This window comes from Nelumbo lutea, chromosome 4 (genome assembly GCF_056320005.1).
Source record: "Nelumbo lutea isolate HS-2025 chromosome 4, American lotus-T2T, whole genome shotgun sequence".
In the NCBI taxonomy this organism is placed as follows: domain Eukaryota; kingdom Viridiplantae; phylum Streptophyta; class Magnoliopsida; order Proteales; family Nelumbonaceae; genus Nelumbo; species Nelumbo lutea.
Window position 1 is genome coordinate 43,717,460 of NC_142687.1, and position 24,198 is coordinate 43,741,657.

At 32.7% G+C, this 24,198-nt stretch overlaps 1 protein-coding gene across 2 annotated transcripts; it reads left to right on the top strand.

The window, feature by feature from the left end:
- The first annotated feature begins 10,606 nt into the window (after positions 1-10,606).
- Positions 10,607-15,113, top strand: LOC148855476 (protein REVEILLE 1-like). Of its 2 annotated transcripts, none has more exons than XM_088941644.1 (6): positions 10,607-12,013; positions 12,647-12,781; positions 12,893-13,004; positions 13,126-13,187; positions 13,358-13,789; positions 13,906-15,113. In XM_088941644.1, exons 1-6 carry the CDS (start codon positions 12,002-12,004, stop codon positions 14,683-14,685), a joined length of 1,533 nt encoding a protein of 510 aa, XP_088797770.1. In that variant the 5' UTR covers positions 10,607-12,001; the 3' UTR covers positions 14,686-15,113. The 2 variants fall into 2 exon arrangements, with proteins under 2 accessions (XP_088797770.1, XP_088797771.1); XM_088941645.1 differs by having other exon boundaries at positions 10,940-12,013; positions 13,126-13,245.
- The last annotated feature ends 9,085 nt before the right edge of the window (positions 15,114-24,198 follow it).

The window sequence follows — 24,198 nt, forward strand, 5'->3', positions numbered from 1 at the left end:
AAATTAAGTGTGGCATATTAAAATTATTCTTACACACAAAAACGCAAAAAAAAAATTATAGAAATTTTTGAACACATATTAATTCTATATTTACACAACCATTAAAAATATAAATAAGATTATGGAACTTTCTTTTACTAAAATCAAGGCTTTAAAAACTAACCCAAATAGAACCACTTTGGCTTATGGTTTTAGAGTCAATGGTTCAACCATCCGGTTTGAGCATGTTAAACTGGTAAGATGTAAAATACAATGTAACATTCTATTTTGACCATTAGGTAAGGATTAGGTTAAAGTCCACCATATATATACACATTATTATGAGAGGGGATTGTGAGACTTTGAGAAGGAGTAGGGTTGATCATGGGTGGGGCCTAGCCGGTCCGGGTTTGCACTTATGATAATGGTTATAGCCTAGGCCCGAGCCCAATCTAGCCTGAAGTTCCAAGTTTGAAATAAAAGCCCTATCCTAGGTATATACGGGCCTGGATTGGGCCGAGTCTATGTCTTTCATATATAAAACATTACATACATATATAATATTTTATATTAAATGACATATAACATGCATATAAACTTATTTTATACATTACATTATATTAAATATTATTATATGATATAAATTATACATATTATATTATAATATATATATATAAATAAAATATATAAAATAATGTAAAATAATGTATATATATACATGTGGGCCCAAACCTGGAATTTCCTAGTTAGGACGAGCTGAAATGATCACCCCTAAGAAGGAGACACCTTGTTAAAGTTGAAAAGTGAGAAAAAAAGAAAGAGAAGAAGAAGAAGAGAAGAAAGCATCGCTAGAGGTGGTTGTTACCATGTTCATCGAGCATTGTTGCAAAAATGTTTGCCCTAAGAAGAAGAAGAAGGAATTGACAGCGGTGGCTATCTCCTTATTCATTATCATTGCAGCTACAACACCACTTGTCCTCTTCTTAATCTCTTTAAGTCTCTCCTGAATCCTATATCATTTGCTTCATTGGAGTATCTCAGATCTATATAAGATCGATGTTTAATCTCTCATCTCTTGCATTAATTTTTCAATTTTTTCATTGGAGTTGCAATTTTTTTGTTGTTACAACTTAAAAAGAATCACAGATATAAGAAAACTCAAAATTAAAATGGAATAACTAAAAACCCTAACTAATTTTGACTATTGGGAATAATCAAACAAGATTTTGAGATATGAAAGTTTCTTTTATCATTTTTTTATTTTCCAAATTCTATTTTAAAATAAATAAAAAAATTGAATTAGTTTGAAAGCAATGCGAGAATCGTTAACCGTGTCGAACATTTTAACAATTAAACTGTTCGGATCAATTGTTCCCTAACCATTTCAATGGTTTTCTTTTTTTTTCTTTTTTTGTAAAATAGCGGTTCATGGTCAAAACAGAACCGATGACCTGACCATTCCTTGGGCCAAATAGTTCGACTATCCGATCTGGTCCGATTTTTAAAACATTGGCTAAAATATTCATTTTTTAATTTAGTCTTTATTTAATTATAAGGTTTAACTTGTCACTTGAACTATTGCTTTTCACCTCATTCAATTCATTTTATTTAAATCTTACAGTTTTTTGATAAATGAACAAAAGAAAAAAGATTTACATCTATACTATATATAGAAGTGTTGATGTAGAGTTGATTTTTTTTTTACTAAAATTACATTCTATTTCTTTGTTTGATAAAAGGTATGAAAGTCATTTTATTACAACTTTAATGTCAACTTTTGATGGCTACTAAAATTCCCATATTAATTTATTTGTTATATCTCTAATTGTAAGGGTTGAAATTGTAATTTCAATAATTACTTTCCACCTCATTTAATCCCCTTTCATTAAATCTTATACTTAAAGGTATTAGCTTCCATTTTTCTTATTAAATCTTATATTTAAGTTATTTTTCACCAATAAGTTATTTAAGTTGTATCGATATTTTTAACAGTATGAATCCATATATTTTAAAATTGACGCAAAAACAAAACCATTCTTTATTAAGTGGTGTCTAACCAATTCAACCATCCGAATCAAATTGATAAACCTATATAGTCATAGTTAGGTAATAAAATTTTTAAAATAAAAATATAAATAGAAATTTATAAAAATATAGAAAAAATTAGGCTTATTAATGATATGTTATTAATAAAATTAAAAAAGTAAGTGTAATAAACGAGGATGATTTTTATTGATAACGAAAATGATATACATGCTTTAGAACTTGACCAAAAATAAAATTACTTTACTATTTGACAAAGATCAATAGTTCAACTTTTGGGTCAAATGTGTTAACATTTAATGTCATAACTAAATAAAAAAATTAATAAAATATAAAATACATAAATGTTGCAAAAAAACATTCAGACACATGTATAATATTAATTAATTATCATATTAAACAAAAAGTAAGTGTAACATATCGGAATTTTTGAATTTAGTCTCTATTTAACTGTGAGGTTTAAATTATAAATTGAATTATTACTTTTTACCTCCCTCTATTTCAATTTTACATTTCTTTGATATATGAATAGAAAAAACATAAAAAAATAAAATATTATAAAAAGAAGAATCTAACCAAGTAGGTAGAGCTGTTAATGATGCTTGAGATTTCGCAACTCAATTCAATTATTAAATATTTAGATGAAATGTTTATATAATTATATTTGGATTTTGCAATATGCATCCGATTAATAATAAAAGCAAAAAACATATAAAAATTGAAATGCATATTTATTTTAACTTTTTGATACATTATTACCATCTTTATCATCATGTAGAATTACCACATGCAAAGCACATGCGCATTTACAAGTGTAATAAAAAGCATTTTAATCGTAATTTTCCTTTATTATCAGAACATAAGCTAAAATCAAAACTCTTGTAAGCCCAAAATACTGGCTACGATTTGGGGTTTTGTGCAATTTTTAAGACTTATCAACACAAATTAAGGTTATATTTGGCTAAAATTAGTATAATAATCTCAACCATCCAAAAAATATTCTACAATTCAACTAATTTAGGACATCTACAAAACCTATATACAAAAAATCTAGGCTATCAAAATGGTGAGGTAAAAAAAAAGGCCATCCAAAGCAATGTACCAATGTTTTGATTAAGTTTTCTGAAAAAAGCATTTAATGCATATAAAGTGATGTACAAAATTTGAACTATCAAAATATATCAGTCCCATCCAAATGTACCGAGATTTTGTCTTATCTATCAAAGTGGTGTACATCATATGGTCAATGCTCACCGGGTCACCCCTTTTAATATTTGGGAGAATGACTGATCAATTCAGCTTAGAATTTTTTAGCCCCAACAGGTGATGAATCCTGACTGTGGATTGAAATCAAATCCATTGGCAGGATGCAGTTTATAGGGGGCTATTAGTAGATTATGGGGCTGTAATTCAAAATTCTGCATTGGGTTAGAGTGTACTTAATCCTTTAATATTTTTGCTTTTATTTTATAACGACTAGGGGGTTGGGGCAGAGTTGTAGAGAACTATGACCTACCTTTTAAATGCAGTGTTTTCAAACTGGACCAGATCTGACAGTAGGACCAGAAAATTTGGGAATCGGTTTCTTGATCGGTTTTATTTTACCCCAAAACTCTTTTTTTAGCCAAAAGCCATTGATTTGATCAGCAAACTACTGACCCAGGCGGTTGAACCATCAACTCAGACAATGGTTTTGGGCCATTTTTGTTTTTAAATTTCTTCGTTAGAACAGGCCATTCAATCAGATTGGACAATTGGACCATTCGACCTGAGAACCAGTCCCCAGAACGGTTCCCCGTGTAATCTGATTTTAAAGACATTATTTAAATGTTTTAAAAAAAAATTATATATCAGTGTGTCCAAGTGTATCTAGGTACACCAACATCAATATGAGATGCTCCTATCATATTGATATTTTAATCCTTGAACTATCCAAACAACATACAAAGCTACCAAAATATCCAGGCTATAAAAGTGCTTGCCTAAGAGTAAAGATTTAATCATGGCCATACCAAGACTTCTATTGATATATATATAAGCCAAAGATTTGAAACATCAAAATGGTCTCCTAAGATCAATCATTTAATCTCAACCATCTAAATTAGGTACTTAGCTTTCAACCAATTTAGCAAATTTAGATGAGGTACCAAACCAACATATCTATTCTGATACCAGCCCGTAGGGTTGTTTCATACAATGGGAAAAGCATTACGAAAATGTATTCTTTTATATAGCTTCCTCAATTACAACTAAAGGATTTAGAGCATCCTCAATTACAGATCTATAGACGAAATCCTCCAAGCGGGTGAACCAACCGGTTCAGCAGACAAGTGAGAATTGCTTCCGCATCACTTTCTATCAAAACAGGACACCCATACAGCCTGATACCTAACCTCTTCTGGTGCTATAGTCTCTACCTCCTGATGAGACTGAGGTGAGATACAAAAAACTCAACTCTGTTATGGATGTAGTTTCCTTCATGGTACTCTCTAGCAACCAATCCAATACCTACACACAAGCCTTTGATGGCCCATCGGTATTAATTTTAAGGGTCTATTCCGCAGGCCTCTGCCACTGTTTCCAAGAATTAATCCCATTCGACACCCCTAACTTTTTTAAACATTTAATGCTTGGACTTTAGCAATCATAGTTGTAGTCAAAATTATTCACTTATATTTTATCAACACAATTTTATTCATTTGTTTCCAATATTCAATGCTATGTCTCAGTTTAGAGAGAGAATAAATACAAGGCTTTGCATTCTCTATATTTGTATTTGTATTTCTTTTGAATAAGTTGTATTTGTATGTATTTATATTGTACATATTTGTATTTATATTCTTTTCATATTTGCATTCTCTATGTATGTATTTACATATTTACAAATACATACAAAATAATACAAACTATAAAATTTTGCATTCTACATATTTGTATTTATACTTCTTCCAAACTGAGCCTGAATAGCAAACCGAACCATACATACACCTTGCGGCATTAAATTCAAAGAGTACAAAACTGTTGTAAGGCCATTTTAGTAGTTTTTTTTATTTATGTTTCTTTTGATGGGGTTATACAAAGGGGATAGTCTATCTCCCAACCCCATAACTCCCAATCCTGATGCAAGTGGGATTCAATCCCATGTAATCAGTCGGAGACCTTACCAACCAATCAGTTGGCACCTTGTAGTTATAAGGCTAATTATATTGCATGGAGAATACTTCAAAAAACCTAAGAATAGCTCTAAATTACCTTATAGATCAAGTTCTTAGCACTAGGGTTGTCAACAGACTACTATATATATATATATAAATTCAATATTTCATATTTATATTAATTTATTGTTATTATTATTATTATTATAACTTAAAAAGTAACAGTCCCATTTGGTTCACCGGAATAGAGGTTTGGAATCGGAATCAGAATGGGCTATTCTGATTCAGACCATTCCTGCTGGAATGGCATTCTCTCATTTGAGGGAATGTCCATTCCCTGCCTAGACTGCCCCTTCCTTGGGAATAGAATTCCATTCCTGCTGATTTTTATTTCCATTCCAATTCCTATCTGAACCAAACAGATTATGGGAATATATCATTCCGATTCTGATTCTAAAACATTTCGATTCTGATTCCGATTCCAATTATGAACGAAACAGACTTTTAACTTTTTTATTTTATTTTTATTATTTAAGACAACCAGAAGAATTAAAGTCAGATAAATCTGAATCCAACCCGAATTATTTACATCCAAATGAATTTGGAATCAGATTCCGATAATGCCAAATCCGATCCCTTTACAGCCCTACTTAGCACAAAAGGAGCTAGCATTTTCATTAAAGAGATAATGTAGTGCGTGGATTTCACTGTATATCTCCCATTGGGTGTACATCACCATATGCGTTTGTGTTTCGGATCTGACCATGGATTTTGAAGTTTAATCAGAGTAACCGCTTCACTGGCTGTAGGGTCAAGAGCCTATCCTTCTTAACTTTGACCATGTCCCAATTTTCAAGACATGATCTAAGAAAATGTTTTATGGAAAAATATATCTAACCAAATAGGCACGATTTTCACACCGAGTCTCCTTCAAGGCACTGAATGTTATTGTTTTCTGAAAAAACCACATTGATTCCAAACATGCCCTAAGTGATACTCAGATTTCAATTAATCTCTCTCTCTTTCTGATAGGTGAGATTTCAACTAATCTGGACCATTAAATAATGTATCAAATCTCAAATCAACAAAAATATAAAGGCCACTGAAGTGATCTCGTAGGGCAATGGATTAGTCTCATATGATAGAACAGATTGATTTTTTGTTTTAAAAGCATGAAAATGATATATGAGCAATGAATTAATTTCTCACTTATTACTAACATCATTAAAAGGTTCGTCATTGTAATGAAAGTAGAAATTGGAGCAGCCCATGTATGCAGCAGCCTTATCCATGCACATAAATTTGTTCCCATAATTTATAGCCAAAAATATAATTGAAATTGAAATTTCAAAGAAAAAACCTTTCTATATATCTCTCCTCTTCCTTAACCTCTAGCTGTTGTGTAGCTTTATAAATAAAAATCCCCCCAAATCTAGAGCTATCAATGGATTAGGTCTGATTGAACACACACTTTACCAGTTCGGAATGGATTATTAATCAGTTCTATATGACAGACCCAAAATTGTCCCATTTATTAATTTGGAGAATTGGGTCGTCAGATTTTATTAGACCTGAATATACCTGAGTTTTATAATTACCTATGATAATAATAATTTAGAACTTTTTATTTTGACAATATAATCTTAATGAAAATGACATATTGATGAAACAAATATTTTAACCAAAATTATCATACACAAACTATGAAATGTATCCTTTTTGGATATAAAATATAACAAAAGCTAAACAAAAGGAGGCATTTATATATTAGTTCAGAACAATAAGAACCAGTCTCGACCCAATTATTAAAAGGAACAAAACCACAAAATCAGAATCAACATAATTGGCTCGATCAGTTCAGTTCCATCAGGTCAGTAGACCCAATCCGTTGACAACCCTACCCAAGTCCGACCTACCCGGCCCTTGGCAGTTTCCCGTTAGGCATTTGTTAAAATTTGAATAGGCCCCACAAATGTTGGGGCCCAACTTACACAGCTAAGTTTAAGGCTGTGCTTGATTTGATAGAAAATGAAAAAAAAAAAGAAAAAAATTCTTAAAAAATTGTACAAAATTTGTCAAGTCTCTTTCTCTCTTATTTTTTTCTTTCCTACGAATCATGGCCCAAAAAAAACGGGTTTGGTTTTCAAATCTCCAATACAGCCAGCGGGTTCTCCTAATAAAATCATTAATTCTAATCTTGCATAAATGAATTTTTGTTTTAATTAATAGAAACGCTAGTTACAATCAATATCGTTATCAACTTTTCCTCACACGCCTTATAGTGTTTGACACCTGGTCTTTGCCAGATATTTTGACAAATATAAGACCAATGCTACCATTAAGCATGGTGCAAACTAGAGGCATCTTTACAAATTCATACAGACAACAGGATTTCCATGTACTATCTGATAATGACTTTGTATGTACAAGGTCTCCTTGCAACATCACCCTTCTCATAATATTACTCATTTGGCCCCACCGCCACTCAATCATTCATGCTAGCCTCCTGTTCTTTACTTCTTCCCCAAAGTCGGTGGTTGCAGAAGTAGAATCCGCATTTATGCTATAGCGAAGCAATTAATATACCAATTGAGACACCTCTGAGTTGGTATATTAAGGTTTAAAATGTTGAAATGTATCTGTATCAATCTATACGTATTGGTTTAGGGTCATTAATACACCAAATACAAAGGCTTAGGAGGTGTTTGGTTCTATTGTATTTAATTTTCAATGCAGTGGTGTTTTGTCTTCTGGAAAAAACAACAATTCATGTTTCATGAATCATGATGCTATTTGGTTCCATTGCCATTTTCTTAGGAAATGGTATCACGTTAGAACTATGTCAGCCATTATACCGGAAAATGGCTTTTGTTAGATGGGTCTATTTTTGAGAAAACGGCAATAACTTTTTTTTATCTTTTTTGAAAAAAACATTTAATCAAATAGTATACATTAATGCTTTTGTTACTATTTTTCAAAAAGCTGATAGAACCAAACGCCACCTTAGGTTAAATGGCCATATTCTATGGAAAATATCAAAATAGTCTTCTGACTTACGTTTTTTTCTATGTATTTCGCCCCTTTGAATCAATCACGTAACATATTTTGAACCTTGGTTGCATACTTGCATCGCAATTGTGTACTTAGCAGATAAAAAACAAATAAATCTTGCTCTCAAGTGCAGTAGACACAGGGATGCCGGTGGGTCGGATTCATGGGACTATCAGGTTAGAGTGTAGTCATCCTTCATCAGGTTTGGATTAAAATGATTGAGCCCATGCAGTAAACACAGAGATTTAATACAGGGGTGTCAATGGGCCGGTTTTGGATTATCCCTTCTAAACTAAAATCAATTTGGATGGATTAGACAGACCAATAAGATATATTAAATTGGACTAGTCGGTTCGGTCTAAAGTATTGATTGTATTAGATTGGATCTGGTCCATCCATAATGAATGTATATTAGATTGGGTTGGATTGAGTCAATACTTGATCTATTGATGGAAGATAAGAATCTAGTTGTTAATGGACCAAATTTAAATTAAAATTAACGTAAATTTAAACAAATTTAAACAGATTGAACGGTCCAAATGTTTGAATTGGATTAATCTAAAATATTTATTAGATTGAATTGAATCTGGTCCATTTGTAATGAATTCACATTATACTGAATCGGATCGAACCAAATCCAGTCTAATTGACACCCTTAGATATTAGTACATTTGGCATGTGTCAGGTTCGGTTCCATTTCCATATACCCTCTTCATATAATCAGTTCGGGTTTGGGTTGGTGCTGTTTCCCTACCTCATAAACAGCAACAGGGAGATCAAGTTGTCTGTAGCGCGTTTCGCGTGCAGTACTGATCCAATCCCGCACGTTGCTCGGTTTGAAAATCCTAAAACCGCACAACTCCGCAATAAATTTGCGCCATGTCAGTGTTGACTGTGGGCCCCACCATCAGGATGGGATATATCGGTTATTGGGTACGTGGCGGGTTATGGTCTATAAGCCATTACCAATCCATTGCTGGCCACATGTAAGCATTGGCTAGATCCACTACAAAATGCGGTTGAAGTTATTGTCAAAGCTGGGACCCACACTCACCGCACCCCACCAACCACTTAGGCCCAAGTGTTGCAATTCTAGTGGCGTCAAGAATTTAAAATTATTATTGCGTTAATATCTTGCCAACTCGCACGGCCAATAGAAGCTCCCCACGTGGGCTCACTCATCTTCGCTCTCTTACGCCAACCACGAACCGAGCTACATATTAGCGTCACGTTGCCCTTTTAAAAGGAAAAGTGCCACTGGGTCCCACAGCCAACTGAAAGTCACTAGTTCGGAATCTTTAATTTTTGCAAAATTAATAAATAATTAATTATTTTTCTTGGCAAACAGACAAAAGTAATTTCTATATCATACTGTGCACAAGCGCTATACCGAAATCTCTAGCATCTAAAAAATCTGCTGACGTCTCACCACACTGTTCAACTCCAGCTAAATAGCTTCATAATAGTGGTACCTTACGCCGTAGATCTACATTTATACTATCAACATTATAAAAACATAAATATCTCTAGGGCTGCCCCAGATTTCCAACAGTTCCTGCCATACACGCTGTCATGACTTAGGTTCCAATCCAACGATCAAATTCTCTCCTTATCCAAATCCGGCGGTTTAGGTACACCTTTTTCTTTGTCCTTACAAAAGACAATAAAATTAGTAAAAAGGGCTTCGTGGAGAGAGCAGTAGATCTACCCAGTAGGACCCACTTGGGTGGTGGGCCATCACCGTCCATTCACGCACTGACGTATCAAACCAAATAAGCTAGGAGTTAGGGCTTAGGACACTACCTACTGTCCTAACTCCCAACCTTTAACTAATGCGATAACCAAAGCCTTCGACCAAGCCAACATCTCTAATCGCAAGGTTTATTATATTTTGTGGGTCTTAATACCGTATCCGGCGGGTGCAGCGGATAAAAGCCCAAAGCGACAAAAGGAGATGATAACAGTAGAGTCCACCAATTGAGACGAAATTGGAATATCTTAGAAAATTATCCGCCTTTCATTAATTATTTATTTAGTTATTTTTGACTGGAACCTTCCACCCTGAGGACACCTGGCAAGCTCCGTAAGCGCTTTATTAAAATCAACCTCACATGCGCTTCTTCCTTCCCCAAACCCTAAAAACATGTGGCTCTCGATTTTTCTGATTTCTTAATTCCCATTCAGCCCATTCGAGTGGTCCATAACCATCCATATCTCTTTCTCTCTCCTCACTTTCTCTCTCCAAAAGGGTCTCCGGGCTCCCGCTAAAATACGCGTGGCGTCTCGATAAATATGGGCGGCGAGTGCTGCTGACGTGGAGAAAAGCGTAGAAGAAAGGGGCTCGCTTTTAATCGGGGCCAATGAACTTTCGCTCTCGCGGGTTCTTTTATTTTTTTTAGAGGCTGGAGATATTTTAGATTTTTTTTAATGGATTAAAGCAAGAAATATTAAATAAATGGAGATTAATCGGGGGATTTATCCGGTCTAAGAACGCTGCCTCCCACAAAAATAAAAAGCTCGGAAATAAAAAGCGGGGGACACGACAACGGGACGCCACGTGTCGGGTAGACCAGTGCGACGTGAGCCACAAGATTCCATGTATTTCTCGAAATTTCTATGAGTTTTTCTTAAATAAAAAATTCATCTCTGACGTGGCACCCCCTGCTTTCTTTTTTTCCTCTAAAGCCAAGTTTCATTTGTCTCCGTTTTCTGTTTTCTGTTTTCTCTGCTCTCTATCCCTCTCTCTCTTTCTCTCTGGTTTTCTCTTGTTCCTGTTCTTCCTCTTGCTTCTTCTCTCTGTCACAGTCTCGCTTCTTCACTTCTCTTTCTCTTTTTCCTGGTGGAGCATTCAGGAACGTGGCTTTGGGTTTTTGGCGAATTTGGGGGGATGGATCGAAGGAAGGAGGAATGATTTTGGGGTGTTTTGGAAGAACATTTTGCTGTGTTCAGTGCTGCTTCTGAAGATCGATTCGTCTAGTGTGGCTTTCTTGGAAGAAAAGCTCGTTTGGAGAGTCGGGTTCTGTCTTTTTTTCCTTGGTTGGGGTGGAATGTCGTTATGAGTTGCGAAGCTAAGTTTGATTCATAGTTCTCTTTTTCTGTGTTTTTTCTGCTTGTAAGATTTTTTTCTGTTGCTTGTGTTCTCTTTAAAATTTTGCGGTGGAAATCAGTGCTTTTGTTGGTTTCTGCTGTTCTAGGAAGGGGTTCTGGTGAAGTTAATCACTGGAATGTTTGGAGGTGGGATTCTGGTGACAGGACACGGGTTTATTTTGATCGATTGGTGAAATTGTTCATTTATAGGGTTTGTGGGAAGTTTAACTGGGAGGAAATTTGATACAAGGAAGTGGTGAAGTCGTTTTTTTTGTAGATCAATGTTAAAGATGAATAAGGTGTTCTCTGGTTCTGTGATTTCGGAAAAAATTAACAGAAGAAAGGAACCTAATTTTTTGTGCTTTGGACCTTCTGTGGTTTTGGTCCACTGATTGTGGTGGGAAAGTGGTTTTTCGGTTTCCCTGTTTAATTGTAAAGAATTTCTTTGCCGAGTAAAGATTTCTGCAACCAATCTGTAAGTTTGGAAGCGTTGAGCTTTTCTTTGCACATTGTGTTGCGATTCCGTGGAATCTGTGGAAGGGAATATAAGAGTAAAAGGTTTAGAAGAAAGATAACTTTTTTCAGAACTTTTTCCATTGATTCAAGTTGGGTAACGAAGACACTAGAACTTCTGTGGGACAAGAAGGTTATCTTCAGTACTGGCGGGATCCGAGGTCTCTGCTGCAATGACTGTTCAGGTATGCAGTCTTGAAATTCTCATACTTTCAGTTGTTTCTAGTTAAATGCTTAAATTTAGCATGTACTTTGGAATCTAGGTAGATATGGTCAAGGAGTGATTGTTTGCAACATTTGGAAATGTATGCTTATACCCTTTTCACGTAACAGTCGGCAACCTCATTATTGTCCCAAAATTAGGATAAGAGTTACATTAATCCATTGTTTTGTACAGATTTGCTTCTAAATCCGTTGTTTCCTATTATAGTTGCCTTAGTCTTTATGAATATTTTAGATGCATATTAAATGAAGTTTAAACAAAATAAAATGATGTTTTAGATTTTGCAACTGGGAACTTGCTGCTTTTCCATTTCCAGCTTTTTTGGGGGGGCTTGCGGGATGGAATTTCATGAGTTATGGCAGAAGGATAGTGAAAGTTTGAAATTTGGGGTCCATTAGTTTTATGATAATCATAGCCATAGGTGGAGATCTATTAACGGATTTTTCTAATGATAAGGAATCTTTAATTCAGTTGCTTTGAATTCAGTAGTCTGATGTGGCATTGCTAACAGCCTTGTTTAAATTCAATAGAATTCTTGCTGGTCTAATGGCATATAGAGTTTCTTACTGGATTACTCATTTTGCCTTGTATTTAGGACAATAGTGGATGCTCAACTTCAAATACAGTTACCATGGCAAGGAGCCAGACTTGTTTGGATGTGGGTGCACAATCATTGAATGGAGTCCAACTAAAGGAGATCTATTCATGTGGAGATGAATTTCCACCCAAGGTTTTAATCTTCATATGCCCTACAAAATCTACTGCATTTGAAGTACTGTATCTAAAGTTATTTACTTAATGTTCCTTTGTTTCTTTGTTATTCTATTTTCTGCTTCAATAGGTCAGGAAGCCTTACACAATTACCAAACAGCGAGAAAGATGGACGGAGGAGGAGCATAAGAAGTTCCTGGAAGCTTTAAAGTTGTATGGCCGTGCTTGGCGCCGTATAGAAGGTAAGCTTCTACAGGATTTGTTATTCTCTGGATTAGTTTCCTGCTCAAGAATTTTATATCCCCTGCAACTGTTATCCTTCTTTCCTGTCTATCTCAAGTTGGAATCACTCTATTTCTGCAGAACATGTGGGCACAAAGACTGCTGTTCAGATTCGAAGCCATGCCCAGAAATTTTTCTCCAAGGTTAAATGCCCTTTTCCAGTACCTATTTTCTACCATAATTGTTCCTCAGATCCTTAAAGTAAGTTAATCAATCATAACCCCAAGGCGTGCAAAGCGTTCTTATGCGGGTTTAACTCTTTAAGAATTGGTATATTTGTCTCTCATCTCTCTGTTGTATCTTCATGGTCCAGGTGGTCCGGGAGTCAACTGGAAGCAATGCAAGCTCTGTGAAGCCAATTGAGATTCCTCCTCCTCGGCCGAAGAGGAAACCCATGCATCCTTATCCTCGCAAACTGGTCCACTCGCTTCAGAAGGGGATCTCAGTTCCAGAGCAACCAGAAAGGTCCAGATCTCCTAATTTATCAACTTCAGAAGCAAATCAGTCTCCAAAATCAGTTTTATCTACAGTTGTTTCAGATACAATTGGATCTGTAGCTTCAAATCCACACAATGATAGTCCATCACCAGTTTCATCTGCTGCCGATGCAAATCCTGGCAGCTTGGTGCTTGCCGAACAAGAGAATGGAAACCTGCCATCCACTTCATCGGTGGAGGAAGATAGTGGGTATCCATCATCAGTCCCAGTAACTGCTACCTCAAGCCCACAAGATCAATTTTCCACGGTAAGAACTCCCTAGTAGTTTTGTATTATTTACCTCCTTATAATGATCTTTGGAAAGTGGTGTCCTGATAATACGTCTTTCATTTTTCTTTCTTGTTTGTCAATCTTAATTTCCAGAAAGTTGATTGGGGTTCCAAAGACGATGCATGTGATAAAGAAGGCGCAACCTCTGAAGCATCCATGATAAGTCTTAAGCTCTTTGGGCGGACAGTGATGGTTACTGATTCCAACAGGCCATCTTCTTCAAATCTTGGGAGTAGAAAAACACCGCCCTCTGAAAGCTGCAAGGACAGTGACAAGAATGATGAGAAACCCGGCAAAACACCACAACAGAACTCTACACAGATAAACTTCTCCATGGAGGCAAGCAGAAGTGCTTGGAGTCCATGGCCTTGTGGAGCTCCCCCAATGTTTTACTGCATGCCATTCCAAAAAGAAGACCCAAATCTAGTAGAAGCCACTTCTTCTACTCTACCTTGGTGGGCCTTGTATGGAGGTCTTCCATATCCTGTGATGCCATCCTTCAACCTCAACTCAATACAAACATATCCTGATACTTGTTTGGAAGAAACTTCGAAAAAGGACATTAACAGGGAAGAGTCTCGCACTGGTTCCAATACTTCCTCAACTAATGATGCTGGGGTAGGTGAGAAGAATGAGGATGTTGTTGACTTTCAAAATCAAGAGCCTTCTTCTGAGGATGTTAAGAAAGAACCAGCCTCTGTTTTTCTATTGAAACCAAGTGAAACATCAGCTTTCTCTGTGCTCAAACCCATCCCTAACAAGTGCACAAAGGGTTTTGTGCCATATAAAAGATGTTTGACAGAAAGAGATGCTCAATCATCAGGGATCATTGGAGAAGAAAGGGAGACACAAAGGATTCGGCTGTGTTTGTAGGCATTTTCTTGTGGTCTCTAACCATATATTCTATCTACACAGGACATTTTTCCTTTTAACAGTTTGGGAGCTGGTCCAGGAGAAGTGTCTCTGGATTATTGTAGTTTCAGCAGTTGGATGGTCATGAGTTAAGATGGAAATGGGGGGAAACATAGGGTTCAAGCAACCACCTCTGCTGCTTTGTAAATCTCGGTTTTTTTCCTTTCCATAACTGTGCAAAGTATAAACTCTTGTCAGAGGTCTGGGTACCTGCAATTTTTTTCCCTTTTTCCCCTCTATTTGTTTCTCTAATCTTTTTTTTTCCTCAGTATCGATATCTGTAATCTTCAATATTAATGTCAGCTATCTTATTTTATTTTATTTTTTCTCCTGAAGTTTAATTTCTGGAACTATACTTAATAAAAAATCTCTATTCTTCTGTGTACCAAGTTTAATCTTGAACTAAGCAGGCTTTGGCAAGCGTGTATAGAAAAACAAGTCGAAGCAGTAAGACTACAAGATTATAGGACATCGCCCCGAGAACCATCCCACTTCGTTCAAGTAGAGAGGGTTAATGAACTTCCATAAACAGGTCATACCTAAATGGACTCAGGAGTTACACAAGTGTGTATGATCCCTGAGCCCTCTTACAAGTAGAGCACCAACTTGGGTTGGACTGGATTGAAATTTTATTAAATTTTCAATGAGCTCAAACCTTAACTCAAGCATGATATTGTTGAAATTCTCAAATCAGAGAATCCCCCTTGCAGCTACAATCAGTGTTTTTAGAAGAAGCTGAGGCAAGGTGGAGCCAAAAACAGCCATGCCTCATCCCCCTCACCGCTTCATATCTCAAGTTGGCAAGGTGTATGCTTCAACTGCGCAACATTATATATATATATATATATATATATATATATATATATATATATATATATATATATATATATATATATATATATATACTGTCCACACCAGACTCTTCATATTGCTTTTCAACCCTTCTAAATTTTGTACTTTTTTAATTTAAAAATTATATAATAAATATGAGCATCTTTTTTACACCAGCCCGTACATTGCTCAAATCTCTTCTAATAATAATCTATTATATTCTTCAAATTTTAATAAAATTTGATTATTTATAATTTATTTGGTTAGACCAAAAGATCTCTCATAATATTTATCTCAATCCAAAAAGAAAAAAATTCTTTTGACTTTTCTATTTCTTATTGAATATTATAATACTAATGTGTCACTTTATGTACATGTTAGAATATCATCTCGATGCATTCATATGTTCACTCATGACACGTGACAATGGGACCTACCAATCTACAATATAAAAACAGTAGGTGTGATTTTCTTTAAATCAAATATAAAAAACAGGTAAAATAGAAATTATTAATACTATAAAAGTAAGAAAATTTCCAAATTCTTTTTTATTTGCTTTCACTTGGTTCTAAGAAAAAAGTTGAACATGAGAATATTCATTTAAACATTCATACATTAGTTTCTATTACAAAAAGATAGCAAATATAAATTAAGAATTATATGATTTAGATAGAAAAGGTTTTAACTGTTAGATATAATACAAAATAAAACTTCAACTTAAAATGTCATATTAAACAGAATACACATGCAATAAAAAAAATATAAATTAATTATAATATATATAAATAGTATCTAAAACGTATAAATATTTGGGTCCACATGATTTTTCTAGGATATACGGTGGTGTTTAGCCAGTTCCACTTTTAGATGTTCATCTTCCAAAATTTGAGTCCAGATCTCTTGCCCACAAGAACTGCTCATATAACATTGCAATTACATATGGAGAATATCTCATCCTCCTTTATAGTATGCAGGGGGAGATGTTGTCAATTCAGGGGAATAATGTATTATGAGTAGACGTGGATAGAGTTCTCGTGCACAGGAGATCCCACGTTCCAAAATTTAGTTCTACTAACTGAAAATGATCAGACAGATACTAATTCCAGTTACAAAAGTTTAGGTCAGATGAGTTGGAGATCACTGGGGAGTTGTGACCAAATTTTTCTGTTACATGTTCAGAACATTATCCTACCTAATCCATGATATAAGGTTTTGGCAAATGCTCAGCCATGCTTTATTGCTCATAACAACAAATTCAAGTAAGAGCTAAGGTTGTGTTTGGTTGCAGTACAATTTTATTTGTATTAGTACAACTGTATGAGAATGCAAATGAAAAAAAAAATGCAAAATTTGGTTTAATTTTGTTTTGGATTTTACTTTATTCTAACTTAGGTCATATTTTACTTCATCTGTAGTGCAATCAAACAAAAACAAAAATTACACTTAAACATTTGCAATGCCATAATTTTATATCAGTGCAAGTAAATTTACACTGCAACCAAATACAGCATAAAGAATTAATTCTCAGCATCAAAACCAAAAATAGACAGAAGCTATGATTTGACAAGGCTGATTTTATTGCAGGAAACATTGTTTTGGCCCACGACATGAGAAATTGGTCATGTATTTTGCTTCCAGCATGCAAACTTGGCAACTTAAGAGTCACACACTGCTCCTTAGCATTCTGTGGCCAAAAACTGAAAACGCTTTTTCCAAATTCTCCCTCTCGTCGCTCTCTGTGTGCTGCATGTGACCTGGTTTTGTTAACATGGCTGGCCCAACCCAGTTACCCACCGAGCTTGGACTGGTAAGGTCTCAAAAACCAGTTGGCGTCTGGCCAACCCTTATTTCAGCTTCCTAACATTAGGTCACTCTCTTAGTCATCAATCTATTATAGGGCTGCAAATGATATCTGTTTGTCTGAATTCGATTTGAATTCAGTCGGGTCGAGGGTGATCCAAAATTGATCCATATAAATTGGTATGAATATGAATCCACCCCTGTTTGATCCAATATAATCCAATTCCATTCAATTTAAAGGTATATTATCTTGATAGTATACAATATTTTGATCATTTTTATTTTATTTTATTAATGATATTCAACCTCAGATTGCAATCCAAACCCGACTTGAATTGGAATATAAACAACTCAAATTTGGTCTATCTTATATTCGGTCCAAACTGATTCATTTGCAGCCCTAATCTATTCCAGCCTTCAAAAGAACTGGGCATGCAGCAGTTATTAGAGCAAAATGAGACCAAGATAGTATCTGAAACCTGAAAATCCTCATGGTTGACCCTTCCAATGTGAGGAGTTCCTGGTTCCTTATGTTGTCTGGTATCCGAAGTCTGAAGATGCATGAATCTTGTTGGCATGAAGCATGATGGATACCTACCTATGCTTCCATGTTCTCACTGACTGATAGGACCTGTATGCCATATGCATTGTGGCACTATGGACCTGATAAATCACTGGGCTAGGCTAATTCACCAATGTCTGGAGTCTGAAGCTAACAAGTAAGTAGCACACAGCATCAAACCCAGGATAAATGGTGACATGTGGTTCTGCTCATTGGAGCCTCAAATCTGGCATTTATGTGGGACGAGGGAAGGAGGCCTTGACCTTTTCCTTTTCCTTTTCCTTTGTTGATTGGAGACAGATGTTTGGTGTAGTTAGATATGAGGCTCCTAGAGGCTATATCATCATGGTATTTCTAGCAAACCCACGTTCTAATTCATGGAGTTCTCTTGGAACTAGGCCTACTTCACTCAATTTGGTCAACAAAATCTCGTCCACTTCCTGAATCAACTGTGGAAAGGGGAAACTCCCACTCAACTCAACTCAATGATCTGTTGAGTAGTGTTTCAAAACCCAGTCTAGAGGTTGAACCGTTTTCTCCTCCGGGTCAATGATCATCGGTTCAATCATCCATGCAATTGGATTTGGATGTCAACACGACAACTTAATTTTTCAGTTCTTGGGCTAGGCCTGGGCCTAAAACCCCGGATTGTCCTAATTTTCTTTTGGCTGGGCTGGGCCTAGTATCCCAACTCCCAAGTCGGTTTTGGGTTGGACCCCATCCAAATCAAAATCAATTTTGATAGATTGATTAGACCAATAAGACATATTGAATTGGGCTAATCCAGACATAATGGTCCAAAGTATATATTGAATTGGATTGGACCTGATCCATCTGTAATGGATTTATACTGAATTGGGTCAGATTGGACCAATATACAGTCCATTGATAGAAAATAAGAATATAGGTGTCAATGAACCAGGTTTGGATTGGAACAAATCTAAATTAAAACCAATTTAAACAAATTGAACAGTCCAAACATTGAATTGGACCAATCCAAAATGACCCAAGGTATTCATCAGATTGGATTAGACCTGATCCATTTGTAATGGATTCATATTGAAGTGGATCGCATTAGACCAAATCCAGTCTAATTAATACCCCTGTGCATAAATATACACATGCATGCATACATATATGCAAAATATAAATTTTTTTATTAAAAATTTAATTATTGATAATAAGTAGGTTCATGCAACTTCTTAATATTTGGGTGTAATACTAATAGGCCTGTCATTGTCTAAGCCTAATTGACCAACCTGAGCCCAGCCTAAGCCCGAGGATATATCAAGCTTGATCTAAGACTCGATCCAGGTTCCGGCCTTAAGCCAATTATTAGGGTTGGGCCTGGTGACTTAAAACCAGCCCAATGAGCTGAAGTTGATTGAATAAACAGTTTTATTTATTGATCGAATAAACAGTTTTATTTATTTATTTATTTTTGAATTAACAGTTTTGTTTATTTATTTATTTTTTAAATAGTGAACTGAAGGTTGACCCAAACCAGTACTGTAATCGGTCACCTGTCCAACCAGTCAGGTCAACGATAAATTGGAAAAACTGCCCTTGAGTGAAATCCAATTTTTGAGTTAGTAAAACAGTGACACAACCAACAAAGAACCCAGTTAGATGTAAGATGGAATTCGTCAGTTTACTCTTCTAAACTAGTGAATGACCCCGTATTAAGTACGGGGAAGTTATATATATATATATATATATATGAATAAATATTAATGATTTTTAATACAACTTTTTATTATTATTTATAAACTGTCATTTTTTTAGACATCTATACAGTCTATGGGTCCATATAAATTGACCCTTACATGTCAAACCTGTAAAATTATACGGGTCATTAAATTCAACTTGAACCATTTATTACTTTAATTTAACCATTCTAATTATTATTATTAATTTACTTTATTATTTAATTTAAAATTTTTGTAATATAGCGATAATAATAACTAAATTTGTAATTATTTAAATATTTACTTAAAATAATTTTTTCCAATCGAGTATAATTATTATATAATAGATTTGTTAATTCATATTTTGCATTTAAGAATAAACATTAATGATTTGGCTTAACAATTTTAATGATTGTTAATAAATATTGATTCTTATTTAAGTTTTAATTACTGTATTCAGTAATTATTATGGGGCATGCTTTGAATAAACATTAATAATAACTGATGATTGTTATTTCATTTTTTATTATTTACTTAATTAAGTATTTGATGATTGTTATTACTATTAATTATTTCTATAAATAATTGATTGTTATTATTATTTACTTAATCCGGTAATTTTCAGCAAGTAACTATTTGATTTAATTTGAATTATATCATTTTTTTAATTATTTATAATAGACATTTAGGGTTGGCTCTTTATTTGATTTAAGAGACTTACCATATTTTATCTAGACAATGACCCATACTAAGGGGCAACTACAGTATCATTTAATTTGAAAAATCAATGTCCTATTGAGCAATTCACCCCCAAAAAAGTATTAGTAACTTTGAAATCATTAATCTATTTATAAAATGGTAAAATTAGATGGATGTTTACAACAATATCACTAATACTGATTAATATTTAGGGACATATGAATGGATAAAAGGCATTTAAATGATACCCCTTCAAAGAGGCAAAGAAGGAAAAAAATCATTCAAAGAGCTGCTAAGAAAAACAATCCATGCCAAACAACAATTATAGATGCATCCATCCTCTGAAGTAAGAGATGAAAAATATATTACTACAATCAAATCATCATCATGTATGGCTATAATCAATTGATAGTATAGTCAGGACTCCAAAGCCCATCCAACAGAAGAAACATGAAGGAAAAGAGAATAATGGGACCATCCTGAGTATGGAAGTCACCTCCAAATTAGGTGGCAACACTTCTTTTGGTCAATCATCGTTACGGATTTTAACTCTAAGCTCCCCACGGTGCACGTAGACTGGCTAGAATTTATCTTTAGAAAAAAGGTAGGGAAACCTATACATAACCTAATGGTATGTTTGAATTATGAGAATTGGGAGACAAAAATATAAAATGTAGGTTGAAATTATAATTTTGGGCATGTTGATGTGTCAAATTCAAGTCAATTAGAATACTCATAGATTTTTAAGGAATTAATTATTAGTAAGTAATTATAATCAGTAATTAATTATAATTATTGATAATTATAATAATATACTTATATTAATTCATATAAGTATTAATTATAATTATTGATAATAATATAATTAATTATTTTATATAAATATATGAATTATAATTTTTTATAATAATTCTACTATAAATAATTAACATTAAATATTTATTTTCAAAATAATTAATATGAGGTAATATAAATATTAAATGATTACTTCCAAATTATTAATTACCATTATGAAAATCATTATTAATTATCATTCCGAATTAATAATGAGAAAAATTGTCAATAACTATGTATTAGCAATAATTATTATAAGAAATTATTATCAATGAGTTATTATTAGTAGTAATTAATAGCTAAAATAATTAATTAGAAATTAATTATTATTAGTACCCCTCTCTTTCAAAAAGTTGACTCATCATCATCGTCATCATGAATGACAACATCTTGATAAAGACATAATTTGATAAAAATAGGTAAATATCATTAATTTATTTATCTTCACCTTTTGGAAAACTGAATAAGAGAAAAATAAAATGGTTAGCATTGCAAATGAAAAATTATTTGGATTTTTGCAAAAAAAAAATTGAACATAAAAAACCAATTATTCAAAAATAAGGTCGTTAAATCAAAGAGTAATTAAAATTATTCAGTAAATAATGATTTTAAGAAATTAAAATTAATAATTAATTATCTATCTGAATTAATACTGGTAATTTCAGAAAATTATTTTAAGTAATTAAATTTTGCTATTAACATTTCTTTAATAATAATCAGTATTATTAATAGATTAATAGTATATTAATAATTATGAAATCAGTAGTATTAATAAGTATATTATTATTATTATTATTATTATTATTATTATTATTATTATTATTATTATTATTATTATTATTTCCATTTTTATGAAGTAATTAATTTGTTATAATTATGATTTTTAGTTAATTCATAAAATAATATTTGCTTTTATAATTCTTTAAGTTTAACAATATTGAATAATTGAAAGTTTTATAATTTAACTTTCACTAAATGAAGTATTTATTGGAGAATAATAATAGTATTAATTATAATTACTTGTAATAATAACAATGTAAATAAGTAACACTAATTATATATTTATAAAATATTTAATATGAACTAATATTAATATGAAATGATTATATCTCAATTAATAATTAACATTATTAAAATTCTTATTAATTATCATTAATTAATTAACATTCTGAAGTAACAATTATCATCATTAGCATTAGTAATAATTAATTATAATTATTGATAATAATAATATAATTATATTAATTATTATAACATAATTAATTATTTCATATAAATGTATGAATTATAATTTTTGATAATAATTATAACATAAATAATTAAAATTAAATATTTATTTTCACAATAATTAATATGAGTTAATCTAAATATAAAATGATTATTTGCAAATTATTAATTACCATTATGAAAATATTTATTAATTATCATTTAGAATTAATAATGAGCAATATTCTCAGTAACAAATTATCAGTAATTATTATAATTATCACTAATTAATTATTATCAGCAATTAAGTAACTAGTAATTAATAGCTGGAATTAATTAATTAGAAGTAGCTAATAGTAATTAATTAGTAATTAACAACAATTATTATTAGTAATTAATAAATGCAATTAATTAATTAGAAGTAGTTAACAATAATTATTATTAGTAATCAATAGCTGGAATTGATTAACTAGTTTAGTAGTTAATAGTAATTAATAGCACAGTTTCCCTTTTTTAGGAAAGGATTGAAAGTGGGAACTTCCCACTTCTCACAACTCTACATGGTGGTGGGCTCCACTCTGCATGTTAGTGGGCTCTATTCTTGAACTACCATTACACGTGTCCATTTTGTTTAAATCTTTGGAATGACAGTTATTTGAATGTAGATGGGCCACATGTCTGACTGTAGGGGGCTAGAATGAAAAAATTAATAAATGAAGAAGAAAAGGTATAACAAAAAGTGAAGAAGAAAATACATCATCAACTGGTCATGACCTTATTTATAAACTGTCGAATGAGTATGAACTCTATCCTATCAATAGATTGGAACAATCGTTGGTCATAAATGTTTGTCCTTGGTTGGTGGTCATTATAACATCTATTGAAATAAAATGTCAAATGGACGCAACAGTTTATGTAACCTGATGGCAAAGCATAAACCAAATCTATACTATTAACACTAGGCCGCTACAGTTGGGTAAAAATGATTGTCGATAGTTAGGGATCATTAAAACATGGATTGAAATAATAGAGAACTACTATAAAGTTATTGAAACAACTATAATCAGATATTGAAATAAGTAAAAAATAGAGAATTTACTAACTTGAGAGTTCTCCGAGTAGCAGACTTGTTGCAGAATTTTTTTATTAGTAGACTACTGAATTTGGAGAGTTGTCTAACTTCTTTCAAGTGGGAGACTACAACTAGAGAGTTTGGCAGACACCTTGAAAGTTCTTTGAGTTCTTTCTTTGAAATTCCTAGTTCACAAAGCAAATTTTTGAAAATGTGTACGAAACCTATAGATGGTGTTGTGTTTTCTATTCTAAATATGGGAGGTTTTGTTTTGCTAGATATCAAATAAGGTTCATCTCTTTTTGAAAAATGCAGGTAGTGTTAAATATCAATAATTAATAGATTTAATTAATTATTAATAGTAATTAATAAATGCAATTAATTAATTATAAATCATTAATTAATATTACTTCAATAATTAACATTGCATCATATAACAATTAATAGTAATTATTTTTTATTTAAAGACATTACTATTTGTAAAGTTAATATATTTTTATAATTGTAACTCAATGATTTTTAACAGTAATTATAATGTAAGCTATAAATATCATAAAAGTAAATTTAATTACCAAAAAATACATTTAATTACATTTAACAGTAATTAAAAATAATATATATACATATTTAATGAAGTAATAATTTTTGTAATTCATTTAGTAAAAGAATTATGAATAATTGAAAATTTTAATATATATATATATATATTAGATGGTTTTATAATGTCTGTTTTTGTTACATAGTTAATTTATTTTTACATTTTTCTATTTTCTACCATCTAT

What these genes read in the sequence shown, in the direction of transcription:
- LOC148855476 (XM_088941644.1), top strand. An exon ending in TGCTTGGCGCCGTATAGAAG is followed by an intron (nt 13,005 to 13,125) that starts GTAAGCTTCTAC and finishes CTATTTCTGCAG; the next exon opens with AACATGTGGGCACAAAGACT. An exon ending in CACAAGATCAATTTTCCACG is followed by an intron (nt 13,790 to 13,905) that starts GTAAGAACTCCC and finishes CTTAATTTCCAG; the next exon opens with AAAGTTGATTGGGGTTCCAA.